We start from the raw sequence: 24,606 nt of genomic DNA, 5'->3' as shown, positions 1-24,606 counted from the left end.
CTTTTAAAATTTGCTTTCATCTCTTTCTTATGTGAAAATAAATTGAAAATGACCATTGAGCTATCGCAATGCGATGAGAAACGTTTCTTTCATATAAAAAAGCATTTTCATATTTGATGGAAAGAAATGTGTCAAATCTACCATCTGCCGTCAGCTGTCAAAAAGTTCTAGACGGGCGGACCAGCCAATATAAGCACTGTCAGCGTGGTCCTCGTGCGTGAAAGACGTGAAAACTGCTCGCATCGCCGGTAAGGCCCGTGTTCTTGGTACAAATTTCCTGAATAATCTGGTGTGACTGCGGATTATTTGCGATTGTTTGCAACAGCACGCTCGAAAAGCCTTCCACTGCCAAAACAGTAAAATGGTAAGTATTCCGCGGGATTGGGAAAATTTACCTAAAACATAGCGACGGGTAGATAAGTGACCCAGCTTCCAGAGAAGGGGCCAAAGTCTCTGGAACATTCCTTCCCCGTCCGTATTGCATGAGATGTTCTTATCAATGCGTTCTAATTTACTATCGAAACTCCATCGGAACTCATTGAGAAAGGCATCTCTGAATTCATTTCTAAGTTTATTTGATTGACTTGAACGATCTGCTGCATTTCGACTGGAAGTTTCTACCGGCATGCATGGCTTGTTCCCTGGGAGGGAGATTTAGCTTACGTAATCCCAACCAAACCGTCTCCCTCCCCCCACTGTATCACGACAAAAAGCACATGGAACGTCGGGGATAGTTACTTGGCTGTAAATGAAATGAGTCTAACTAATCTTTTTTTATTCCTTCATTCTCCCATTTTTAGTCTGCCGTTAAGCGTCTACTGCCCCTGCTGGACCGCGTGCTGATCCAGCGCGCCGAAGCCCTCACCAAGACGAAGGGTGGCATCGTCATCCCGGAGAAGGCCCAGTCCAAGGTGCTGGAAGGCACGGTCGTTGCGGTTGGGCCCGGTGCCCGCCACGCGCAGACCGGCGAACATGTGCCGCTGTCGGTGAAGGTCGGCGAAAAGGTGCTGCTGCCGGAGTACGGTGGCACCAAGGTTGACCTGGGCGACAGCAAAGAGTACCATCTCTTCCGGGAAGCCGACATTCTGGCCAAGATGGAGTAAGTTCCCGTACAGCAGCACCATTACCGACTGTGTTGCAGCAGGACAAAACGCATGCCACCATGTGCGTGCGCTCTCGTGAACGGATTGTGCCGAGCTTAGCTTGTATGGCACACGGGGCATTCGTGTGAAAGTGTCCGATAGCTACCGGACCGGATTGTTAAGAGAAGGGGAAGAATGTGAAGTGAGGAATAACTACCGGCGTTGATAAATATTGTTCAAGTACGTTCGTTCGTTCGAGTATGGCCCCGCAACAGTGGTGACGATACTGTTGTGGCCAGACTGTGTCTGTGTGGTTTCCCCGTACGGATCGTGTCATGGACCACCAAAAACTACGACCCGCTGTGGTCATTTGCTGCTCCTGCTACACGATCCTGACGGATCATTGAAAACACCTCCGACGTTCCGCCCGCACGAAGGCTTCCTTTTGGCCATCAAGTTCACATGCTAGGACGCTTGATGGTCAAACGTCGCCGTCGTTTGGCGGGATCGGGCGAAAGGGAAACCAGAAAAACGATGAGCAAAGTGAGAAATGTTTGATTTCAACCAACCTTAATAAAAAGAACAAATCGAATACTGAAACCCAACAAAAGCAATGCCATCAGTAATTATTTCAAGGTTTGAAAGAATTAAACACTTTGACCTGATTTATTAATGCACCCATCCTTCACAGCACCATCTTATGCATCGGCTTTCCCTTGACGCCCAAACCGGTCACTTTGAACAGCTCGCCGGCCGGTGCAGGCTTGTCCCCGTTGGAAGACGTCGTTACAAACAGCTCATCCATCTGCGGACCACCAAAGGCTACCGATGTTACCTGCTCAGCAGGAATCTTAATTTCCAGCACCAGTTTCTGCGATCTGTAAGGAAAAATATCGACATATAGGACACAACCCAAACGAGAAAATTGAACTCCATACACGTCCACAAACACTCACCCCTTATCAATCTTCATAACCTTCGAACCGCCCCAAGTCGCAACGTACAGATTACCGTCCGCATCGCTCGTCATTCCGTCCGGAACGTACCCCGGATGTGCGCCATTGACGCGCAGGTCGTAAAACAACGTCTCATTCTTCAGATCACCGTTCGCATCCACATCGAACGCTTTCACATTCAGCGCGGCCGAATCGATGTAGTACATGCGCAGCGGGTTGAACGGTTCGTCCCAGGTCAACCCGTTCGAGATACTGACATTCTGCTTCTGCACCACCAACGTCCCATTGGTGTACCGGAACAGCTGGCCCTCCTTCTGGGCGAACAGATCGCCCAGCGATTCTAGCTGCATCGTGCCCGCGTACAAACGGCCGGCCGGATCGATCTTGCCATCGTTGAACCGAACGTGGCTCTGGCTGGGGCCCAAATCGGCCAGCACACGGACGTGACTTGCCGCCTCGGAGCGACCGTCCCAACGGATCAGCGTCACTCGGTTGTTCTCACCAACCACGAAATGTTCCGGCTGTCCCGCGACGAGAGCAATGAAGGAGATGGAGTTTGCACCCGCTGCTTTGGAAAATGGTCAGTGTATTAGTCGCTAACGGAGGGACACGATACTGAAGCATTTCCACAATTACCTAGCTGGGCGCTGTAGGTACGATTTTCGCCATAGTCGTAGCGCAGGACGGCCGGTGTGTCGATGTCCACATAGTAAAGGCTTTGGGTGTCGATGTCCCACACTGGACCCTCGCCTAGCTTCGTCCGTGGACCTGGGAGCTTCACCACCTGATAACTGCTATCACTGCTGGCCATCTGCAAGAGGATTGACAAAATGATCAATTCCAAGATGATTCAATTCAGTGACCCAGCGAAGACAAGCCGCCCTTGATCTCACTATATAGTTTGACCTTCAACTATTTCGTTCGCCACAGTTGCGAATGGTTTCAAATGAATCACACTTATTAACTGCACAAACTAACCGATGATACAAGAAGATTCTGTTTAAATTATTATCGATCTACTTGAGATGAAGATAAGATAGTGATATAAATGAGATAGTTTAATACCTTCACTCTCTGTGCTTGGGCGAGGCTACTGGACGCACTACACCAAAGCAAAACACTGATTGCAATCAATTGCAGGCATTGCAATGAACCCGATAATGATGACGATGATGATGATGATGATGATCGTTTGATCTTCCTGTTTGACGATGTTGACAACATGGCGGTTTGAATGAGTCGGATCGACAAGCGATCGTGTCTACTCTATTTTTGCTTTGTTTTATGATATCTTGGATTGCAGAGTGGAAGTGAATGATCACGAATCTAACACCGTTTTCAAACTACAGATGATCCAAGACTGAATAGATTCGCAGCAAGCAACACAAAGGTGAGTTCAGGTGATCGCCAAGGTCAAGCCACAGACCGGATCAGAGTCGCGCTAAGCAAGCTTTCACATTCTGGCGTCCGGTAATGCGATAAGGTTGGCGACGCTTTCTAATTGCTTTGTAATTCTGTTGCAGTAATTAGTTGCTTCAAAATGGAAGGGTAATTCTTGGAGTTTTAAATACATATCCATACCGTTGCCGTTATCAATTGATTTAGAAGATGGCAGTTGATGTTTGTTTTCCACACTCATTGTGAAGGAGGATCAGAAAAGTAAAAGAAAAGAACATCTAAATGTACTTCTAACCGGTATTTAACGCTTTTTGATCAAATCCCACGCTCAAACTGTCCAGTTGCAAAAACGATCGATTTGAACGGCTTATTCCAAAGCCCCAACCCGATTATCCGTGGTTTGACAGCTCGCGCGAACTGTCATATCCCGCCAACCCCCACCCGTCGTCGCTGCAAATGTCCATCAACAATAATAATACGGAGATCGATTTGCATTGGCCTGCGAGTGTTGGCTGGACTGGTGCGTTTTTTGCTCTCTGTGTTTTTCCGTAGTTTGGTGATGTGTTGTATGTAAATTGGCGACTCGGTGGGGTTCGGATTTGCTAGGGTAGGACCGTTTTTCCGCAAGTGCAAAACGCTCATATGGCCGAACGAGTCGCGATTAGCCCCAAATGTCCCTGTTGTACCCAGTGCGGACGCCCATCCGTACGCACTAAGAAGCGTATACGAGAGCGCGACGACGACCGCACGTGAAAAGCGCGGAGAAGATTTGTTGGTGGCCGTAGTTTTCGTGGTGCAAACCTACCCCGGATACCAGAACATTGCTGGTGTTTTTTGCTGAGCGTATCCGAAGAAGAAACGAAGGACCATAGTTAGAGCGCACTCGTCCGACCGTCGTCGTCGTCGTCGTCGTGTTCGTGTGTGACACGTTCACGCGGTAGAAGGGAGTAGCGGCGGCCCTTATCGGCAGATCCCGTGGGCCGTGTGTATCGTGACACGCGAATGTGTGTCGTCGCCTGCTAGGATGGAACAGTTTTCGCACGATCTGACGTTGGCGCTGGAGGAAACGTCTCGCACCACCACGAGCAAGGTGCGGTGGGGTGTGCGCCGCCGGACACGATCAACGGGAAATTTGCGTATGTCGTGCGCCTGTGTTTGGGTTGCATTGGTTCGATTTTTCTCACTATTTTCATACTTGCAGCTTGTGCACCACAGCCAACGGAGGATAGTTCCAGCAGCCCGACCGATCCACCGGCCTGCAATGTAGTGATGAACCAGGCGGACTCACCCTACCTGAGTGGCAGCAACAACATCGTCCAGAGCGATTCCGATGATCGACATTCCGTGGCGTTTACGTTCAAGTTGCGCCAAACGCCACTCTCGGGAAACTTTGAATCCGACTCACTGAACGAAAACTTCAGTCCTGCTAGGTATGGGATCCGGTCGTGCAGCCGATACTCAATCTGACCTTGATATCCTGTCATTCTATTGCCTCCCTCCCCAGACCCAACATGCGCCGGAAGCGGAAGTACAAACGAATGGCCGTCGAGTATGAGACGACACCGTCCACACCGCACATCGTGGGCAATCCACTGTTCCCGGTCGCTGGCACGGTGAAGAAGCGCGTGTTCAAACACTCGGCGTGCCCGGAAAGTTTTAGGTCAGTTTAAGCGTAGTCTGTATGTGTGCGATGTGGTGCATCTTTCCAAATCTTTCCCTTTTGCACAGGAGCACCATGTTTTTCTGTGGCAAGCGGAAGCGCGGTCAGCGTGACCGGGGTGGGCTGGATTACGACTTCTGCAAGCAGCATTCCAGCAGCGTACCGAGGCAGCGGGAGTTTTTCGGCCCGAAAGGTTCGTCGTACAGCGAGTACAAGAGCCGCAACAGGGCCGCATCCTTTTCGGCCAGCATGATGAAGTGCGAACGGATACTGCCCCTGAACAAGACAGTCGTCTCGAAGATTGAGCGAATTTCGGCCGACAGAGATCGCGAACGGTCGGCACTGTTGGAGGCTTCGCGATCGTCCGGCATCGTTGCGCCCTCGGCGCCAGTTCCCGTACCGACCGGGGGAGAGTTTAACTTCTCGATTCCGCTGCAGCAGCAGCAGCCAGTTCTGCTACCGGGAGCTATTCAGCAGCCGGCAATGCCAATACTGCCACTGATCGGAAGTCAAGGTCATGGTGGAGAGGGACTATCTGCTGCTGCTCCGCATCAAATTGCGACGGTCAGCACGAATGCTGTCCAGAGCGTTCCGCAAAATCAACCGACGTTGGGAGGGGTAACACCGTTGGTTCTACCTGGGGAAGCTTTGAATCCCCTGCTGCATCCGTTCGGTATGTCATCAGCGCCACCCACTACTATAGCGCCCGCTATAGCCCCAACAGCTCCGGGCCAGATCGGTCCACTGACCCAAGTGCCGACCAAACCGTTGCTAATCAATCCGTTCGGTGGTGGTACGGTGGTGATCGAGAATCCGCTCAACATTCAGCGATCGTTTTCGGAAACGGTGGCTACCGTCACCGGGCCCGGCACTGTCCAATCCATCCCGGAGCCGATGAAGGCAGCCGTAGTAACAAAGGCGAAGGGAAGCTACCCGAAGGAAAAGCATCGCCATCGCAAATCGAAGTACATCCGCAAGAAGCAGATGCTGATGATGGCCGGCGGTCCGGAAGGGCAGGGACAGCTGATGGATTGCGGAGGGCAGGATTTCCTGAGCTCCAGCTCGCTCAGCTCGAGCGATTCGGAAGCGGTGCTGGCGAACGAGACGGACCACGAGGGTGACGACGAGCTAACCGATTGGCCCGGCAACGAGGCAATGATTACGTTCGCTTCGAAGCACGACTTCCGCAAGGCGTACCACGGCAATCGAGCGCCCGGCCTGGCAGGAGCATCCTCTTCCGCGCTCACTCGGGCTTGTCTGCTGCCCCATGTCGATCGGCAGGACGAGCCGGACGACGATACGCTCATGTCGGCCGATGAGCTACTGACGGCGGCAAGCGTCCCTGGTGCGGCAAGCGAAATAACGATGCAACCGGTGGGTAGTGTGGTGTCGGTCGATGCCATCGGTTTGAGCGGTATCGAGCCAAGCTTGGCGCTACCCATCGGGGCTGATTTGGCCGGCATTAATACACCCTTTCTAGTCAATAACATTGCGCCCGGGCTGCCGTTAGCGAACGAAATACGGGAGATCCGTGCCGGGTGTAGAAGAATTCGCGAAGAACGGCCGGGGTTTTCCATCATATCGAGCGTGAATGAGCTGCTATCAAGGTAAACGACTGTAATGGGGGAGGGGGATGCTTCACAGCCATAATATTTATCGTTTTTGTGGTTGTTAAACGCTCACAGGTTTCTTCAGGATGATCAGCAGCGCGAGCTGACCCTGCACGATGTGGACAAAGCGGAGCACGACAAGCTGCAGGATCTGTGCAAGCTCTACTCGCTGAATGCACAGCAGCTGAGCGAAAATGGCAGTGTGGTGATGCTGAGCAAAACCAGGTAAGTGGCCAGAGTTCTATCGTTTGTTTGTTTGTTTTTTCGGTTGCATCCGTTCACCGTACCGCAACGTCTCTTCTTCACCAACCAGCAACACGATGCAATCGGTACGGATCGATCAGTCCAACTTACCGAAACGGCTTGGAGATTTCAAACGGCGCTGCTACGGCAATGCGGAAGCGCTACAATTTCACGACGGTGCTACCAGCTAAACAATGACTAAGGCTACCATCACCGATACGACACCGAACGGAGCTTTCGAGCGTTAGAAACCGAGTTTGGACCGGGTTTTTGTGCCGGCGTGTTTACAAAACTGTAAACAACAGCTTTGAAAATTGAAACTGTAAAGATAGCGAGCAAATATACAAGTGAATTAGTGTAGAATTAGGCGAAGTGCTTTTAGCTTTTGTTCAGTCCCACGCGCGCACAACACTGTTGGGAGGCTCGTTGCGTGTAGAGTTAGCATAAGCGAGTTAACAAACGACGACACAACACACGGACGAACAACAGGATTTGATTGCATCATGTCCTCATGGACGAAGAAGAGGATAGAAAATAGAATAGACAAAAAACACCCGAGACGGACGAAGGTAGTTCCACTGGAGAAAATAACTATGTACAGTTAGTATGTAAGAGAGTAACGTGTAAGTAAGGTGGATGTGGTGTCTCGAAGCTAACCACACAGTTGCGCACTTTGCCTGCGGCCATTCGCTTCACAAACGCTTGCCAGAAGCCGAGAAAGGAGGAGTTAGGAGTTTGTTCCCTTTGCGCAACAACAACAAAACAAAAAACCTTCGCACCGTTACTAAACACAGAACGCGCTAGAGTTTTGTGCCGTTGTTAGGTTAGCAAGTTTTTAATTCACGTTAGCAGAAAGGTTTTGCTACTTTTAACGCGCAAGATTCTCTGTACAGATGCAACGGCAGCAACGGACAAGATGCTAAGCAGCGCGAAAATGAGGAAAATTAATAAACGGAACAACGGCCCATATATCATTGCAGGTTGTTGGCGTTTACGTTAAGAGCTGTCTTTATTCACTTGATTGGTTTGATTTTTGTACAGGTTTACAGAGAGAGAGAGAGAAGTGTCGTTGGTTGCGGAAAGTAGCCGCTGTTCAGGAACCGCGTCCGTCGCATCCGAAACTAAAGGCGAATAATTTAATCTTATCAACTATATTGCAAACGATAACAAGAGCCGGGCCTTTTGTCTTGACATTTTTCTGTGCTGCTCTTGGCTGCTAACTCTCGTCACATCTTTGGAGCTTTGCATTCGCTTTGTATGAACTAAGAACACTATTACTACACTCATGCGCTCATCCTTACAAACTACCAACAAACCTTAAACTTCCTCCTCGAAATTCAACCTTTTTCGCTAGCGAAATCGTTCGCGCCTCTGCCATTAGCTTGCAGAAAATGTGTTGGTTAACCCTATCGGTTTGGCATCGTGAATGTTACATAGTAGTAGTTGTTTGGGACTTACAGGTTCCCAACGCGATTTTAAAATAAACCCCCCGAATCGTGGTGCTTTTTTGGAGTCGTTTTGGTGTCATAAGTGGCGTTTTGGCGAACGTAAGCTCTGGTTTGCTGGTTTCCATTCGGCCATGTCTTCCATGTTTTTTGGTCATTCAAGTGGCTTATCAGCAGGACGGTCACTGCTCACTGTGTGCTCCGGTTAACGGCTATTACTATTATTACTATTATTATTATTAGTGTAGGGAGAAAGATAATGCGTTCTCAGTCCACTGTCCTCCTGTGTGTCTTAGGGTTGTGCAGTTCTCACAAGTCTTATCTTCTACTAACTATCTTGAATGGCGACTAAATGTTGTGGGTGCGGCGAATCTGTAAGAAAACGAAACACATCGTTTTTTTAGTCTCAATCTCAATCGCGGTTTTGATTTGCAGAAGCGATGATATTTGAATTTGAAATTATAATGGTATGCAGTAGATAATTTTGTGAATCAAAACAGTGCGCAAACGCATGATAGCGGCTTTGATAAGAGATTTGTGGAAGAACGTTTTTTGGGGAAATGATTGACATTCAGCGATAGAGAAGAGGTGTGGAAAATATTACAATAAAGCAACTACTAGGGGAAAAAGAGGGAAGAAAGAATAGAAAAGCTTTGAAAAGATGCATCTTCAAACGTGTAAAGATCCAAGCGAAGTGCGAACAAGCAGAGCAAGACTTAGAAAATATGGATGCGGAGGTACACATCGATCGTGGCCGGACGATGGCGGATGGACAAACTCTGGCGCAGTTTGTAGTGGCATCATCGGGGCCCGTTCCGATTACCTTGGCGTAGTCGGCTGGATGGGGGCGACTCTGGTTCGGCTATTGAAACTTGGGACACCATGGTACGACTGTGGTTGTAGCTGTACCCGATGTCTTTCCATTTCTCTAAATAAAATGTACACAAGTAAAAACGAAAACGGGATCTAAGTCAGGGGGTTTTTGATAAGATTTAGCAGAAGAAGAAAAAATAAACAAGGCAACAAATAGAAGAGTGCCTTTGCAAACAATTGAATGTAAAAATCACCAGACCACACCAGTAACGGGGCGAGAGGTTTGACCCAAGCGAAGGTTAAACTGCCTATGATCAATACACTGGCGCTGGTATGATCGAGGTTCTATCGGCGGTCAGATAATTGTGCAATAAAATTGTCTTCTTTACAGTCCAAAGTACAGCGAAGGCGACGAGAAGACGTGCGCGCGTGTGTGTGTATAGTACGATGTGTCTACAATCGCTCCGGCACGTCAGGGACAACATGAACCTTTTTGCTGCTTTGCGTGATGCATGATAGGTAAACGGATAGAGAAACATTGAAACAAAACGATCACCAACAAGTAGACAATCACTGAATCATGGTGGGCTTTTTTGCACGGTCCATGTTCTGTGACGGTCATGTGGAAGTGAGGAGTGACAGTGCCACTTCCCTTATAATCGATAGAGAGATACGTTTTACTCAAAACAGATTCTACACATAATTGTACAACATCTACGCCCAAACACATTGGAAAACACGAAACATCCAATCGAGTTTCTTCCTTGTTAGAAACCCTATAGCAATGGATGGTTCTTACCTCCAACACTGCTACCACCGAAGCCAAGCAGGCGTGACGGTTTGCAGAAGATCACGGTCTTGTACGCCTGCCGGTACTGCTTGTTCATGATCACGTAAATGATCGGATTGATGCACGCCGAAAGGTACAGCATAATGTAGCCGATGATGTGCAGCACTGAAAAAAGCACGAATCAAAATCGAATTAGAATTATATTGGAAAAGCTTCATGCCCTTCCCACTGTCCCACTCCCCTCTGCGCTACCTACCCGGCACCGAGACATTCTTGTCGACGATTTTCGATATCGTGATCGGCAGGTAGCACATGACGAACGACAGAAAGATCGCCAGCACCATCTTGGTGATGCGCCACTCGTTGCGCCGGGCCTTTGCGTCCCGCGCGTCCGCTGCGGTCCGTGCGGCGCCCGCGACCTTCACCGCCGACGAGCTGGCCGTGTAGCTGATGGAGTTGTTGTTGGCCGAGCTGGAACTGCCGGCCGACAGGGGCGAGGCCGGATCGGCCGCCGATCGCAGATTGTTTGGAATGTTGCACTGTGATTTGGAATGGTTCTTCATCCGCTTGTCCGATCTGTCCGATCGAAACGGAAAGAAAAGAGAGATAGAGAGAGAGAGAGAGTGATTACGAATTTCTTAACACTCCAGCCAGCCACTCTCCCAACATACTTGTGCACGACGCAAAAGATGCGACTGTAGCATATCACGATAATCATACACGGAATGATAAAGGCAATGATGAACATGGCCGTCTTGCTGCTGCGTCCCTCGTCGTCCGGCAGAATCGAGCAGGTACCGAGTTGGTGGTTGTAACCGAATTTTCCTAAAATAAGAAAGAAACACACACACACACCATTAATCCACAACATCCAAACGCAAGCGGCGTGCAATGCGGCCCTTACCCCAAACACCGAAAAGCGTTGGCAGTTGGAAGCCGTAGGAAAACAGCCAGCAGGCAACGATCATCACCATAATCCAGGACGTCTTGTACACCTTCGGGTAGATGCTGTAGTGTGCGATCATAATGTAGCTGCAAAAAAGAACGAGGGGGAAAACAAAACGGTTAGCAGAAGAAGAGAATGATCACACACCGGAAGGAAGCACCGGGCGCGCCTTGATCGCTTACCGGTTTATGCTGATCATCGTGATGCAAAGCAGCGACACGCCGACACTGCCGTATTGCATAAACGTTATCAGTGTGCAGAGCGTCTCGCCGTGCATCCACGTGCCCTGGATGAAGCGCATCGCGTTGAATGGCAGGACGATGATGCAAAACAGACAATCCGCTATGCACAGGCTGGACGGACGGGGGAGAGATTGGAATTGGAAAGAAAGCGAATTGAACCGTTTGGATTAGTGTAACGAAAACCTGGTGACCGTCCGATACAGCGTAAGCAGCATTAAACATATCGAATGTCGGAGGAGGTCATGTTTCTATTGACGGGGGGTGTTGTTGTGTCTGCTTGGCTATTGAGATTCCTTGAGGCTAACTGAGTTCTTCAGTTGATAGGTTTCATGCCGTTTGTTTGGACAACGTGTGTTTTGTCTGTGTAATGCTTAACTTGACTGCTTTCGTTTAGTCTATTCGCCCATTAAATGTCCTCAAATGCAGCTTAGTCACGTACAGCCAAACAACGCTTACCTGATAATGAAGGCGGCCGCCACATTTCGCACCTTGGGACATCTGAGCAGTGCGACAATCGTAAGCAAATTGCCCACAATTCCTGTGACCATAATTGTGATCGTCGCGACGGCAGCAAACGTTAGCAATGGGCGGGAAAATCTGGGGAAGAATTGGAGCGTAAGAATTCGGTCATTCAGCTTCAGCAAGGCAACAGCAGCATAAACGGACAGACGTAACAATAACAAGAATGCATCTGTGAGGCGGGAATGTTCCCCGCAAGTCTTCCTCCAGCACTAAATCAATAAACGATCACTTTTATTTACTTCCCGGGGGCACGGGTACTGGAGACAAACTCCGCCCGAAGATTCTGTTGGGTTGCAAACATGCCACACAGTTGAAGAAGAAGTTGGCTTGGACTCCCAACAACTCCTTGTTTTTCTTTCAGTTGGTTCGTCTCTTGCAATGCGGTTGAAGTTTTATTCCCACTGCATATGGAACAACATCCGGAAAAAAAGGAATGCTTCTTGGGTCACAACAGTACACAGCCCTTGGTGGGCTGGTGGAGTGAGCGCGCGTGGTCCGGTTTTATTTATAAACAAAAAACCTCCCTCGACGAGGGCAGGAAGTTTTGAGGTTCTGTACAGAGCAACACAGAGGAAAAAGGAGTAACAGGAGAGAAAAAACGAAGCATCTGTGTGGTGGAGGAAATGCAATGTTTTCTTATTGTGACAAGCGTTTATGCTACATACCACCATGCTAGGTGTACCGTGGAGGAAGTAGAAAGTGAGCGGGGCTTAAGAAGAGCGCGGCAAACAGATTATTTGATGCTGATGAGTTAGTTCTTTTGAGATAATACACTGGAAGATGATGGCTCAGAAACCGGCAAATGAATGTGTTCAAAACGATCATGTGATCATAATTTCCCCCATTGCCGAGTTTGGACTCTGAATTCTCCCAAACCCTCGAACGTCCTTCACACTAAATCCACCATTCCAAACCCTCTCGATGTCGGTTTAAATGTCAATGCTATCCCAAAAGGGTTCCCCGCGCGCATGGTGATCTTCTCCCTTCTCCAGGCAGCTCCAGAGGCTACTAAAGGTCCGTCCGTCCGTACCCAAAAACAAAAAATGATTCCATTGTCCACTTGGGAGATATCAGATTACAACTCACCGCTCTGCGCTTGCCTTGGTATCTCTCACCCGTGTATCCATGAAATGGCGGCAGCGGCGGCACCGTGTATTATGCTTTCGCTCGTCATAAGAGCCAAATAAGAGTCGTTTTGTGTTTGTTGGTGTAACTAAGCTCCCATGCAGCTCCACCGTTTACACGGCCACACGGCCTCAGATGACGCAGGCTCGCGCAGGAACGGAACTAATGCCAGCGCGCTCTATCCATCATCATGCACCAGAGGGGGCGGCTACCAAGTTGATCGTCGCGCAAGAGAAAGGCAGTGGTGGTTGGTTTGTGTATGTTCGAATCGCAATTACATTATTACTTATTAGATATTTGATTTGAAAAGGAAAAAGCTAAGCGAACACAAATAATGCTCATTCCTAAGAGATGCAACGCGATCAGTTACAGTGTGTTGCCTTGTTTGTTTGTAACAAAGCAACTAATGATAGAACCGTTCGTTTGGTAAGCTCGAAGCTAGAGTTACAAAGGGACGTAGGGATATGGAACAGCTTCTAAAAATAGCCCTTCCAATGTTCCCAAACTAGCTCGGACAAGTTGGTAGGCCCAGGTAACCACCAAAGCCTTCGCACAACAACCACCGGTAGGTCATCAGTAGCAGATTACTCAGGTTTCCGCAGCCACAATGCAACAATGAGTAGCGCGTTATATGGGGTAAGCGTGAGGAACATGAGTCAGACTCCCTTCAAGAGACAGACTCGCTCGCTCTCCCTTCCTCCGTTCGGGGTAAGGTACGATCGTGCTTGACAATTAGTTCCAAACAAGGCGCGAGCAGCAGCAGACTGGAAGTTGCGGAGAGAAAATATTTACCATGAGTCGGATATTCCGCGGAATCCCGGGGACCCGTTGAGTGTGCCATCGAAAGATGATTAAGAGAATCGGGTGAGCTGTCTAACACTCATCTTGGCAAAAAGGATGAGCAATTTACCGTGCTTTGTTGTTGTCAAACCTACGTTAGAAACAGTAAAAACGGTACAAAACCAAACACAGCAGTGCCAGCAGAAGCAGCCAATCAAACGAACTAGATGGTAGAGATCATAGGTCAAGTGGAAACGCTACCACCTCTCCCCTCCGTCCCCTCTGTGTCCTATGCACTTTGGTCAACTTTATTCGGTCAATTGGGGAACGCACTGTGGGTCCGGCCCCCTTCATCGGCTGGCGGCTCATCCCTCTGCTCTGCTGGGATGATTACAATTTTGGACCCACTGGTGTTGTTGCTGTCCACTGTCCTTGCTAGATTGGCACACCGTTTGGTAGGGTTTTACAGAGGACTGCGACTTGCCATCATCATCATCGCCCGTGTGCCCCGGGACAGGAAGTACCATTACCAGCGTAGTCCGGCGTGCAATTCGCGCATTACGCTCCCTTCAAGTTTTGCGCACCAACAAACAAAAATTCATTGCTTATTTCCTTTTTTAATTTGGGACCCTTTTACACTGGTCACCGCCTCCCACCCCCCACGCCCCCTGCTTTTTATGGTGTGGTGGCTTGTGTTTTATTTGCTGCCCCATCGTGCTCCCATCATTTTGAACATCATTTTGATGCGCGCAGCGATCGTTTATTTGATCGTGATTTCCCTGTTGATAGACCTTCGTCCACCCTGTCTCTACCCCCGCCGGGGGGTGCGAACGGACGAACATCAAGCGGTTCGTAGTTTTGAGGGGGGGGACTTCCAAGCCGCTTCTGGTTTGCATCGCCAAACGCGACTTCAGGAAGTTATTACAGTTGTGAATGTTTTTGGTGCGGTATTGATTCTTAAAACACAAATTTGTGGGTTTTTAACATGCATTGCTTTGGACTACAAATAAAGAGAAAATATTAGCTCAAAACATAACTTGAGTGTTCCTAACCTAAAACCTGAAGCTCAAAACTCTAAATCTTAGTCTCAAATAGAACACGCGAACTAACGCCAAAAATCGATCCTCACTGTCGTTTGCGGATGATCGTACGCTAAAGGCAATAAACCCATCACTTTTGGCACATGTTTGGCCCCCCACCCCCCTTCCCAGTGGCCCCCAGTCGGCCCACGGTTTTGTCCTATGTTCGGTGTGCCTTACCTGCTGGTTTCGTCCGGGAAGTCGGTCTCCTCCCCGGCCGACGCCGTGTCGATCGTTGGCAGAACGGAAGTAACGTTGCTCCATCGTCCCCCGTCATCGAATGGTAGACGCTGGAGCGTTCCGTTGATGAGTTCATCCATGGCACGGCCGAGACGGCGAAAGGTTGGTTGGTGGGTTGTGAACGTGCTGGTGGTGTCTGTGAAAGAAAAAGGAAAAACAGGAGAAAAGTCATAAAAAAGAAATGATTGAAAATGTGGGTTTTCCACTTTGCGCCGCGCAGAGAGTTGGGGATTAGTTTGCTCCCCCTCGCGGGGGGAAAACGTTAAATATGTTAAGCAAATAAACGATCGTTCATCACGTGTTTTTTTGTTGTGCGCTTGGAAAGAAAAAGGATCGAAATGTGTTCGCTTTGCTTTCAAGGCGCGATAGCGCGAAAAGATGAAACACAAGCAGCGAATCCCTGTGCTTCGAAGACGGGATTGTCGGGCCGATCAGTAGATTGGAAATTGCATTCTTGGTTGCATTCTGGAGCAAATGGAGGGACACGAGAGGCACACATCGCAAGAACACAACCGCGATAACAGAGAGCGAAAGAATGTGAGCGGCGTGTCGGTGACAAATGGTGGCAACTGCCATCTCGCGGACAGGCAGCATGTAGAAGCAAAAGTGCCCTTATCGGGCGTACTGCAACCGAGCCGTGATGATGCAATGGAGTTGTTGAGAATTTTTCCCTCCCTTTTTAATATTTATTAGACAGCTCAATGACGCGTTAGGCCGCTTCGGGGATGGCGGCTTCGGGTGGAGAGGCACAATCGTTTGCGAATTAAACGCTACGTACAGTTGGAGGAAGCTGCTTTCAGACAGTGAGCAGAGTGTGTACGTTTAAATGCCATTTATTAGAAGAAAAGAAAAGTGACAAAGAAGTCATCTGATCAGAAGCAAAGATTCCATGCAAAAGAGAGATTAATTTGACCCCAGAGAAGTCTCTAATTAAATTGTCGTTTCATTCCGCCTGAGGTGGAGAGATAACAAACCAAACCAAAAACTCCACTTCCAAGAGGTCGCTTGGTCGCTTCTTTGTCTTGCAAGGCAATGCGCATTGCAGCCACCCAAGAACATCATAAACTCAAACAAAACAAAGACATTGGCCGGGGGAAGCGATCGAGCATGCGATTCTGTATGAAGACATCTACAGCCGCATGTGACATTCCGAGAAATAAAACTGACCCCGGTACAGAAAAGGACACTTGCTTGCAGTCTGCAGGCCATTTTCCCCGGTGACCGATTCATCACCAGAGCTCACTTTACAGCCTCACCCGGCAAGCCCGGAACCCCCCAGGGACAGTCGAACATTCGATCAACGAAATTAAATGCAATTAACACCAATTAAAAAGGGTCACCCCAAGTGGCTCAAGTGTGTGTATAGTAGCAAGTAGGTCCGGACGAACGAGCGTAGACGCCATCTCCTACAAACAAGTTTGGGAGGCGTTGGCGTCGTGCACGTCATCCTAATCGATGGTATCGTCGAAAGTCGTGGGGGGAAGGGAGGAAACCGGAGAACGTATATATAAAATTAAATTCTTCTGCTCGCTTACTGATTAGGTTACATGTTAACGCCTAATGGTAGATTTTTTCTACAACAAACTTGAAAGACTTGGCAAACGCTTGGGAGTAGGGTGGTAAAAAGACGGCCACAAAACCTCATTGTTTGTACAGTTTGATGCGCGGGGGGGAGGGATGGTCGTGTTTGTGCGTGCCTATGACTCACGGACGCGCGACACACTGTTGCGCGGTGTTGCTTTTGCCAAGGTGCAATTGGCACGTCTTGGCAAGACACGGGCAAAGGCAGAACGGGGCCGGATGGCTGAAACGTTTAGCGTTGTGTGGTTTTGTTTAATCGATGAGTCAAAAAACACGCGGTGGAATTCCAGTACGATCACGAGGGGAGGGGGGGGGCTATCGAACTGCCTTCGTGGGTTAATCAGCAACAAGGGGAAGACAAAAACGATCGCAAGTGTGTGTGTGACGCATGCATGCGCGGGGGGACATGCGAAAACATGCGTTTGTTTGGATGTTATTGTTTTTGGATACAACTGCTGCCCTTACACAAACACAAACTCGGACACCTTTACAACTCGGACCGTCGACAAGCGCTCGCATGTTGGGGAGAGGGTGCACACAGGGTACGCTTGTTCCCCCCGCAGTGTCCGTGTCCGTGTTGTCGGTTCCGATTTCTAATCATTCGGGGCACAGCACACCACCTTCCACCGATTGATTGCTCGCTAGGTTCAGGGCAATAAAAGGAGAAAAAAACCCACACATTCGAACGTACGTACGATCGTGGATTGATGTTTTCCGATCGATGGTCCCCGTTCGAAGGTTTCGGTTTGGTGGTTTTACGCCCATCGGGGTGTTCAAAGCGCGTTTTTGCCGGAGGTTTATTTACACACATAAATTACAATACGCTACCACATGAACAAAAGGTTACTTAAAAAATACTTACTAGAACGGGTTAAGGGCCACTCCGAAGACAACGCTTCGGTGAGATTCTCGATCGTTGGTGTTTGTTTTTGCACACAAGGGGAGATGATCCCGTACAACTGGCACTGATTATTGCTTTCACTTTTAGACAATTCTTCCACTATTATAGCATATTTGGCTCAGCTTTTTGTACACTTTTCACATAACATTATCTTTCCCCCTTTTCTACGGAAAAGACGTGTATACAATGCACACTTCTTCGCCGTACCTTCTTAGCCCTTCTTATGGCACTCGCTCTCACACACGTGCGGCTACACACCTTTGATTGGGTGACGGGTAGGGCACACAGTTTTCACTCACATTTAATTTTGCAATCACACAACGTATATGTGTTTGTCTGCTTGTGTGTGTTTGTTCCCTTCCTTGGAAAATGCTACTTCTTTTTTTTGTATTAATTCTCAACCTCACCGTTCGCTAGGGTTTGATACAGCATTTGGCCAACCTTGAGGCAGGTAAAGTACACCACGGTCAATGCAAGCAGGCGATAGGTGAAGACACTCATACTGTACCGGTAAGCAGCAGCAGCAGCAATCCCAGCAGGCTGCGATGGCAAATCGAACACGAAAGGGGGAAAAAAACCGTTCTAGAACCCTTTCCTTTTTTTCAAAACTTGGCCACACAAAGGGCACTTTCTTTGGCTCGTTGCTTCACGGCTTCACGACACACTGTGCTGGACGTTTGTCACCGTATTGAACACACACACACACACACACACGCACACTCACTGGGCAGAACGATCGGATCGGGGTGCGCGATAAGGTGATAGAAAACCGGAGCAATGGACTCGCCGATAACACACAATCAGCCCCTGGCGCTGGTTTCTTAGCCGTCGTCAAATATTTGTCTTTTCGAAGCTTGCACGCACACACATCATCCTTTTTTTTGTGGTTTCAAATATTTGATGCCCCCTTCCTGCTTCAAATATTTCTACCCACAGCCGGGGACAATCGCTCACTCACTCACTCACAGTCAAACCATCCGGAACGATCGTGGCTCAAATCTGTACAGCACACGGGCCTCTGTACACCCGTTCGACTGGGCACCGACGCGTTGCCTATTCCTTATCATCTAGCGCTGCTGACGAAAATGTAAACAACGATTTGACGATGCTCGGCAGTTAGACAAAAAATTAAAACGGGCGGGCGAGCGTGTGTGTGTATGTGTTTGCTGGCTGGAACCGACTCGAACGACTCAAATCGCGCGCGCACTGTACGTTATCGTTTTGCTGTCGTCAAATGCCGTACCGTACTGCCAGACTTGCTGTTGCTTGTTTGAACAAGCAGTTGTTGGAATGTATGTTGGTAGGGCTCTTGGTCCTGGATCTAAACTGTGCTCCGCGCGCACACACTGTACGGCACACTGTGGTAACGCGACGACTCGTCAGAGGTAAATAATCACGCGGTGCGATTTGCAGCAAGCCTCGGTGCTGCGGTCTGGCTGTGCCGTCTGCAGGCTTAACCTTGCTGTCTGCAACCAATTGGGATGGTTGTGTGTATGCGTTGAGCATTTTGGCACTTTCGATGGGTTTATGAACTGATATACGAAAAAAGGTGAATTTTTGTACCACTCTCATTGAAGGAATAATCATGAACGAGAAATTGAAATAATAAAACGTATAAAATTGAAAAACTGTTCCCACTCCGTGTGAGCTGCATCCATCACGGATAATGCCGGTAGCACGGCTTATTTACTCTCGCGATCTGAACGTGTTAGGCGAGAGCGCGTGCGCGCGCTCTTCATTCATCTCCGCTCTCTAGCCGTCTCGCTTTCTCCTTCGTGCGGCCCGAGCCGTGTTGTGCAAATGTTGTGTAGAATGAAAGACAAAACCAAAACAAAGGCTGTAATACATACGGCGCAAGTTAATCCGGGAAGAACACAAGGAAGAGGCAAACGTTTTGTTACCAAACCGCTGCAGTTGATGTTGAAGTGATAAATCATTCATTTTTTGTTCGCTTGGCATGAGTATTTGAAAATGTTACAAATTTATTATAATACGTGTATTGTTTCATAAACATAATCGAGATTAATGCTGGTGATATAAGTGAATGGTGGTAAATATTTTGATGTTTGTCCTGTTTGTTGAAATGCATTTCCCATTCTCCCTCATTTATCTCGAACAATTAAATAATGAAGGAAAAATGACCGCATACTTGCCGTCTCACAAACACCAACAGAGAGCCGTCTCCGTCTCACTCACTCTCATTTCTAATAGTCCTGTTTCCAGCTGGTATTTTTTCTCCTCTCTCCTGATGTACCGTGAAAATGTGGCCTGCGTCCTGAAAGCAAGGGGGAAAGGAAATAGTTGAAAAAAGGTCGACAGAATAGAGGAGGATAGAGATTAGCTTTGTCACTAGGACTGGTAGCATCTGGCACTGCAGGATGCTCGTCATCCCCGATGCTTTCAGATCAGATTATGAATCTAACCGACGTTGTTCACACATTTTCTCCTTAAGTCTGGAAATCAGTCATAATTGCTACTTTCTTTTTTTTGCATGTTTCCAGCATACAGTCTTTCCCAGATTTTAAGAGCATTTTTTGTTTGTCAAATGGTGTTCGTATTTGGTTGATGTCGACGCATTTCATCGCTTCTATTTAAATAGTCAAGAGAAAAAAAACAGACCACACGTGTCGATGCATTTCCCGCCAAAATATTCCGTTGCCATGGCAACACGGCAACAAAAACGGCACGGTGCAACTTGCACACGAGCGCACGTGCGCGCCCTTGCACGGATTCAAACCAACTTGCGTGCAAGCGACATCAAACACGGGACGGCATTTCCTACCGCGGGCAAATATCGGCGACATGAATTTCCCTTTCGTCCGAGTGAAAACGAGAAAAGCCTGCCTACGACGGGGTACGGCATGTATACACAACCCACCCAACACCCTAAGACCACCCGCCCCCACCATCACCGCCACCACAGGTCGGGTGGGTCCGGGAGGGTTGCAGACCACCGCGTGTCCAGCGTGTCGGCCGAAGTGTTTCTTCATCCTACGGTGTCGGCTAAATTAGTTTACATTACAAAATAAAGTAAACAATGGACTAGCACCAGTGTGTGAGCATGTGACTCTGTCGGTGTGTGTGTGTCGAGGAGCGAGGGTGTTTGTATGCTTGTACGTGTGCCCCATTTTACTAGCCATCCCGCAGTGTAGTCTGACCGCGGACCAGAAAGGAGGAGGACGTCGTCGTTGCATTAACCGTGGCCGCTGCAGTGCGTTACCGTCCGCCGGCCAGGAACTGTGTCGTTTTCCACATTGCGATGGACACACTTTTCCGGCATTAAACATCGGGCGTGTGTGTGTGTGTGTGTGTGTGTGTGCTCGTTCGTGTAGTGAAGATCGTTCCCCCTGTGTGTGTCCTGCGTCCATTTCCTTCAAAGCCGATGGCCAACATTCGCGACATCGTAACCGCCGAAAGAACGACTTCCTTCTTCTCCGGAGCAGTTTACGGTTGGAAAATTTTATTTCATCCCACCGTGTCGAACGTTTCAGACCACCACCCCACTCCACCCACTACTCTCCCATTTGGCGTTGTCTTTTGAACGTGCGTTTTTGTGTGTAGTAAAATCGAAACAAGCAAAAGAATAATCAACCCACCGATTCGAAGAAAAAAAAAAACAAATACACACACAGAGGCAGGAGAAGAAAACATAAACCGCTCTGTAACCAACCGTCCGGTCCTAGCCGTCGGTTGTTGTGGTGCGCATAAATTGATTCTATTTTTATATGCATACTGTTTGGCTATTTGTTGCTGTTGTTGCCGTTTTTCTCACAAACTCACCACCATCCCCCTCCCTCTTCGTTCGGCCCGGTCGACAATTCCCTTCCAGTGCGGGAAAACCCAGCAGCCCGTCAAGTAGCCCGTGCTGACCCCCGTGCCGATGGGCATGGTCCAGTCAGTGGAAGGCAGTAGGCGGCGCATGTGTCGACGGTCGTAGCGGCTAAACGGTACGGGTTTTGGTTCATTTCTTCGCGGACGCTCTCGTCCAGGTTCAATCTTGCTCGCACCCCGGTCAGTAGAGGGGTGGTTTTGGGTTGGCAGGAGGAGATTGTTGTTAAGAATTCTGTGCCGCAGCTCGAGTAACAATCAACATCATCATCATCACCATCATCATCAGCATCATCAACAACAATCTCTAGTGGCGGCGGCTGCTGCTGCTGCTGCCGATTTTGAAGTGGCCTAGAATCTTCACAATTTCACCGAGCGACAGAGACAGACGCGTGCCGAAATCAGTGTTGCGAACCATGTTGGAGCAAGTGGACGTATAATCTGGAAGGAAGACATCTGTTCTGTGTGTGTGTCTTTGCTGCCTGCTTGAGTTTTCGGGAAAAAAGGTTTGCGGCACGCAATCCGCGATGAGTGATATCTGTAACGAGTGCGAGTGAGGTACGTGCGTACTATACGTGCAGGTCAATCAGGGTAGCCATGGATCTGTTCGATACTGGTCATCCGGAGCACAGCAACTTCACCAACAACGGTAAACAACGGTGCATGACGCATCCGTGGGGTGGAATAGGGATGGCCTGGAAGTGAACCATGGATGTGAAACCAAAATATCGCCTCCTTTCTTCCCCTCCCCCCCTCTCGCGCACAGGATCCAGCGATGCGATACCGCTCTACACCGGATATCCACGGGTGCTGCTCAACATCGCAACGGTGACGTGCATCGCGTACATGGTCGTCGGCGTGCCGGGCAATCTGCTGACAATAGTGGCCTTGGTCAAGAGTAAGAAGGTGCGTATCGAATGGCGGGAATGGCACGGCCGCCATTAAAAACAGGTGCCGTGAGTCAAGCAGATTAATGGGGCTTCTGCCCCCTTGGTTCGCTGTCCAAACAGCAGAAGTCGAATTCCGGGGAGAGAATTCGACATTGGCCAAGCCATAAATAGTGCATTGGCAGGGAGTGTTGGCAACTTGCTGGTACAGCTGATGCCGGTACTACTACCTGCTCCCGTTTTCCTCCCTTTAGACGCGGAACGCAACGGCCGTCTTCATTATGAATTTATCGTTCTCCGATTTGCTGTTCTGCTGCTTCAACCTGCCGCTGGCCGCGAGCACCTTCTGGCACCAGGCCTGGCTGTATGGGGATTTGTTCTGCCGGCTGCTCCCGATGATGCGGTACGGGCTGCTGGCGGTCTCGCTGTTTACCATACTGGCCATCACAATCAATCGCTACATTATGATCGGCCATCAGCGGCTGTATCAAAGGTGAGCGCCAACGCTGTGTGTGGGTCTCTGAGTTGCAGCAGCAACTTCAAACGCTAATTAATTTCCTTTTTTTGGTAAACTGAAACATTGAAGAATCTATCGTACGAAAAATCTCTGTCTGATGGTGGCGTTTACCTGGATACTTGGCTTCGGTTCGCTGCTGCCCACGTGGCACGAAAAGTGGGGCAAGTTTGGTCTCGACATTAACATTCACTCCTGCTCGATACTGCCTGATAGTCAGAGTAAGGCACCGTTTTCTTGTGCATCAGAGCTTCCAGCCCTTCAATATTCTCCATTTTCCCCATTTACAGACAACTCACCGAAACAGTTCCTGTTTTTCATCGCGTTTGCCCTGCCCTGTTTGGCGATCATTGTTTGTTACGCACGAATATTCTACATTGTACGATCGACCGCGCTGCGAACCAAAGATCTGCCAGGCGACAATCTGGACGAAAACAGCGTGGAGGATGTGTCCAGTGCAGTGAGCAACCAGCAGCAGCAACAACAACAACCAGCCCCGCATCCGGGCCAGTACGCCGGCTCGTCAGCAACGATCACTCCGGAGAAGGATCTGCCAGCACCGCCGCCCTTGTCGTACATCAACTTTAGTCAACACGACGCCGACTGGCACTACATCGATTCGAGCACGGAGAATGAAATATTCTGCAGCACCAGCTCATCGACGGAGGATGTCTCACACCGGGCAGTGGATGTGAAGCCGACCCACAACCACCACACGGTCCTCGATCACTGCGATTGTAGTGGCAATAGGGTGATAATTGATTAGCTTGTTTCCTGCGTGTGTGTTTTGGAGTAGCTCTCGGCCCGGAGTTTAACGTCTGGATTTGCTTCTAATTTTAGAGTCCGCCAGACCAAACCGAGGAAGAAGGATATCTGGAGAATAGCAACGTGAAGTCGCGCAATCAGCCACGGTACGCAAACGCATCCGGGCCGGGGGTAAGGCGCAACGCGAGCAATGTAAATGCGCGAAAGCGCAAGAAGCATCTGAACACATCCGGCGCCTCGATCATGAGCGCGGGCAAGATGTCCGCCAAGGACAAGAAGCTGCTGCAGATGATACTGGTGATCTTTCTGGCGTTTCTCGTGTGCTATCTACCGATCACGGTGGTGAAGCTGTTCCGTCCCAGCGTGCAGGTGCTGAACGTGGTGTCGTATCTGCTGATCTACCTGACCACCTGCATCAATCCCATCATCTACGTGGTAATGTCGCGCGAGTACCGGCAAGCGTACTCCGACCTGGTGCTCTGCCGTACGTACGAGATCGCTAAAAGCAAATGCAAGCAGCATAAAGCGGCCAACGTGCTTCGCTTTGCGTCGAAGTGTTAACATAGGGGCCACGAGGAGAACGATTAGAAGAAGAAAAAGAAGAAGAAGAAGAAGAAAAGAAAGAAAAGTTCACCCAAAGCTAGTCCTTTGTATCTGTGTTCTAGGTGTAGTATCGTAATCGTATCGTAAGTAGTTCATCCATTGTACGAAGATCAGGAATCATGCGCATTTAGTAACGGCTTGCGAAACAGTCGACCCATCTAGCTTACATTTTCTCTTTGGGAACGAGGTGACATCGGTGTTCATGTTTTTGTTAGGGTGTTTTCGGTTGCTACGACAGAGATAAGCCATAAGCCATTTAGTATCTTCGGTGTCTTGTTAGAAAGGAAGAGAGGAATTCAGCAGCAGCCTACATGTGGTAAACGTTAGATGGTGTATTTCAGGTCTTGTCTTGTTCATGTTTTCATTCGTTTTCGCATAAAGATTCATTTTACAGACAAAACTTGCCTTTTCTTTTGATGTTTTGATGCCGAAATACCATGTAAAAGATGAGGATGGACTTTTGATTTGAAACATTTGAAACCGTAAAAAGTCGTTTAAAACTGTTTGAAAAGTTTGGCCATTTGAGAAGAAACGTCGCCCACTGTGCCAAAGTGTCGCGCCACTAGGCACTCGTTGAATGCGATTCTGTTTTGAAT

At 49.0% G+C, this 24,606-nt stretch overlaps 5 protein-coding genes across 8 annotated transcripts; 3 read left to right on the top strand and 2 right to left on the bottom strand.

Annotated features, from left to right (window-relative positions):
• Positions 1-186: 186 nt before the first annotated feature.
• LOC120894970 (10 kDa heat shock protein, mitochondrial) lies at positions 187-1,692 on the top strand. The gene is made up of 2 exons (XM_040297892.1): positions 187-364; positions 801-1,692. The coding sequence occupies exons 1-2, from the start codon at positions 362-364 to the stop codon at positions 1,101-1,103; spliced, it is 306 nt and encodes a 101-aa protein (XP_040153826.1). The 5' UTR covers positions 187-361; the 3' UTR covers positions 1,104-1,692.
• A 16-nt stretch (positions 1,693-1,708) lies between these two features.
• LOC120894963 (regucalcin-like) lies at positions 1,709-3,463 on the bottom strand. Of its 3 annotated transcripts, none has more exons than XM_040297883.1 (4): positions 3,104-3,463; positions 2,675-2,849; positions 2,039-2,603; positions 1,709-1,960 (listed from the first exon to the last, which is right to left on the bottom strand). In XM_040297883.1, the coding sequence occupies exons 1-4, from the start codon at positions 3,260-3,262 to the stop codon at positions 1,768-1,770; spliced, it is 1,092 nt and encodes a 363-aa protein (XP_040153817.1). In that variant the 5' UTR covers positions 3,263-3,463; the 3' UTR covers positions 1,709-1,767. The 3 variants fall into 3 exon arrangements, with proteins under 3 accessions (XP_040153817.1, XP_040153818.1, XP_040153819.1); XM_040297884.1 differs by lacking the exon at positions 3,104-3,463 and adding an exon at positions 2,945-3,058; XM_040297885.1 differs by lacking the exon at positions 3,104-3,463 and adding an exon at positions 2,932-3,030.
• A 430-nt stretch (positions 3,464-3,893) lies between these two features.
• On the top strand, positions 3,894-7,500 carry LOC120894959. The gene is made up of 6 exons (XM_040297875.1): positions 3,894-4,572; positions 4,638-4,866; positions 4,941-5,096; positions 5,165-6,703; positions 6,782-6,931; positions 7,020-7,500. The coding sequence occupies exons 1-6, from the start codon at positions 4,461-4,463 to the stop codon at positions 7,138-7,140; spliced, it is 2,307 nt and encodes a 768-aa protein (XP_040153809.1). The 5' UTR covers positions 3,894-4,460; the 3' UTR covers positions 7,141-7,500.
• Positions 7,501-7,933: 433 nt separating this feature from the next.
• LOC120894962 (G-protein coupled receptor moody-like) lies at positions 7,934-18,811 on the bottom strand. 2 transcript variants are annotated; one of them, XM_040297881.1, is made up of 10 exons: positions 17,375-18,811; positions 14,872-15,067; positions 11,642-11,782; positions 11,126-11,296; positions 10,902-11,029; positions 10,669-10,822; positions 10,254-10,573; positions 10,007-10,162; positions 9,218-9,322; positions 7,934-8,766 (listed from the first exon to the last, which is right to left on the bottom strand). In XM_040297881.1, exons 2-10 carry the CDS (start codon positions 15,009-15,011, stop codon positions 8,723-8,725), a joined length of 1,359 nt encoding a protein of 452 aa, XP_040153815.1. In that variant the 5' UTR covers positions 15,012-15,067; positions 17,375-18,811; the 3' UTR covers positions 7,934-8,722. The 2 variants fall into 2 exon arrangements, with proteins under 2 accessions (XP_040153815.1, XP_040153816.1); XM_040297882.1 differs by lacking the exon at positions 9,218-9,322 and having other exon boundaries at positions 17,375-18,810.
• A 1,772-nt stretch (positions 18,812-20,583) lies between these two features.
• On the top strand, positions 20,584-24,400 carry LOC120896968 (G-protein coupled receptor moody). Its single transcript, XM_040301520.1, has 6 exons — positions 20,584-21,890; positions 22,008-22,147; positions 22,383-22,621; positions 22,715-22,863; positions 22,933-23,393; positions 23,483-24,400. Exons 1-6 carry the CDS (start codon positions 21,839-21,841, stop codon positions 23,966-23,968), a joined length of 1,527 nt encoding a protein of 508 aa, XP_040157454.1. The 5' UTR covers positions 20,584-21,838; the 3' UTR covers positions 23,969-24,400.
• The last annotated feature ends 206 nt before the right edge of the window (positions 24,401-24,606 follow it).

This window comes from Anopheles arabiensis, chromosome 2, assembly GCF_016920715.1.
Source record: "Anopheles arabiensis isolate DONGOLA chromosome 2, AaraD3, whole genome shotgun sequence".
NCBI classification, from domain to species: Eukaryota; Metazoa; Arthropoda; class Insecta; order Diptera; family Culicidae; genus Anopheles; species Anopheles arabiensis.
Note: the sequence above shows the minus strand (reverse complement) of the source record. Positions and strands in the feature narration are given on the sequence as shown.

Excerpts from the sequence above, each read along its gene's own strand:
- LOC120896968 (XM_040301520.1), top strand. The coding sequence starts at position 21,839 with ATGGATCTGTTCGATACTGGTCATCCGGAGCACAGCAACTTCACCAAC. Across the intron at positions 21,891-22,007 it reads CAGCAACTTCACCAACAACG|GATCCAGCGATGCGATACCG; the intron begins GTAAACAACGGT and ends TCTCGCGCACAG. Across the intron at positions 22,148-22,382 it reads CCTTGGTCAAGAGTAAGAAG|ACGCGGAACGCAACGGCCGT; the intron begins GTGCGTATCGAA and ends TCCTCCCTTTAG.
- LOC120894962 (XM_040297881.1), bottom strand. The coding sequence starts at position 15,011 with ATGGATGAACTCATCAACGGAACGCTCCAGCGTCTACCATTCGATGAC. Across the intron at positions 10,823-10,901 it reads AACGCTTTTCGGTGTTTGGG|GAAAATTCGGTTACAACCAC; the intron begins GTAAGGGCCGCA and ends TTCTTATTTTAG. Across the intron at positions 10,163-10,253 it reads CAAGAATGTCTCGGTGCCGG|TGCTGCACATCATCGGCTAC; the intron begins GTAGGTAGCGCA and ends TGCTTTTTTCAG.
- LOC120894959 (XM_040297875.1), top strand. The coding sequence starts at position 4,461 with ATGGAACAGTTTTCGCACGATCTGACGTTGGCGCTGGAGGAAACGTCT. Across the intron at positions 5,097-5,164 it reads GCGTGCCCGGAAAGTTTTAG|GAGCACCATGTTTTTCTGTG; the intron begins GTCAGTTTAAGC and ends CCTTTTGCACAG. Across the intron at positions 6,932-7,019 it reads GTGATGCTGAGCAAAACCAG|CAACACGATGCAATCGGTAC; the intron begins GTAAGTGGCCAG and ends TTCACCAACCAG.
- LOC120894963 (XM_040297883.1), bottom strand. The coding sequence starts at position 3,262 with ATGTTGTCAACATCGTCAAACAGGAAGATCAAACGATCATCATCATCA. Across the intron at positions 2,850-3,103 it reads CCCAAGCACAGAGAGTGAAG|ATGGCCAGCAGTGATAGCAG; the intron begins GTATTAAACTAT and ends ATCCTCTTGCAG. Across the intron at positions 2,604-2,674 it reads TACCTACAGCGCCCAGCTAG|CGGGTGCAAACTCCATCTCC; the intron begins GTAATTGTGGAA and ends TTTCCAAAGCAG.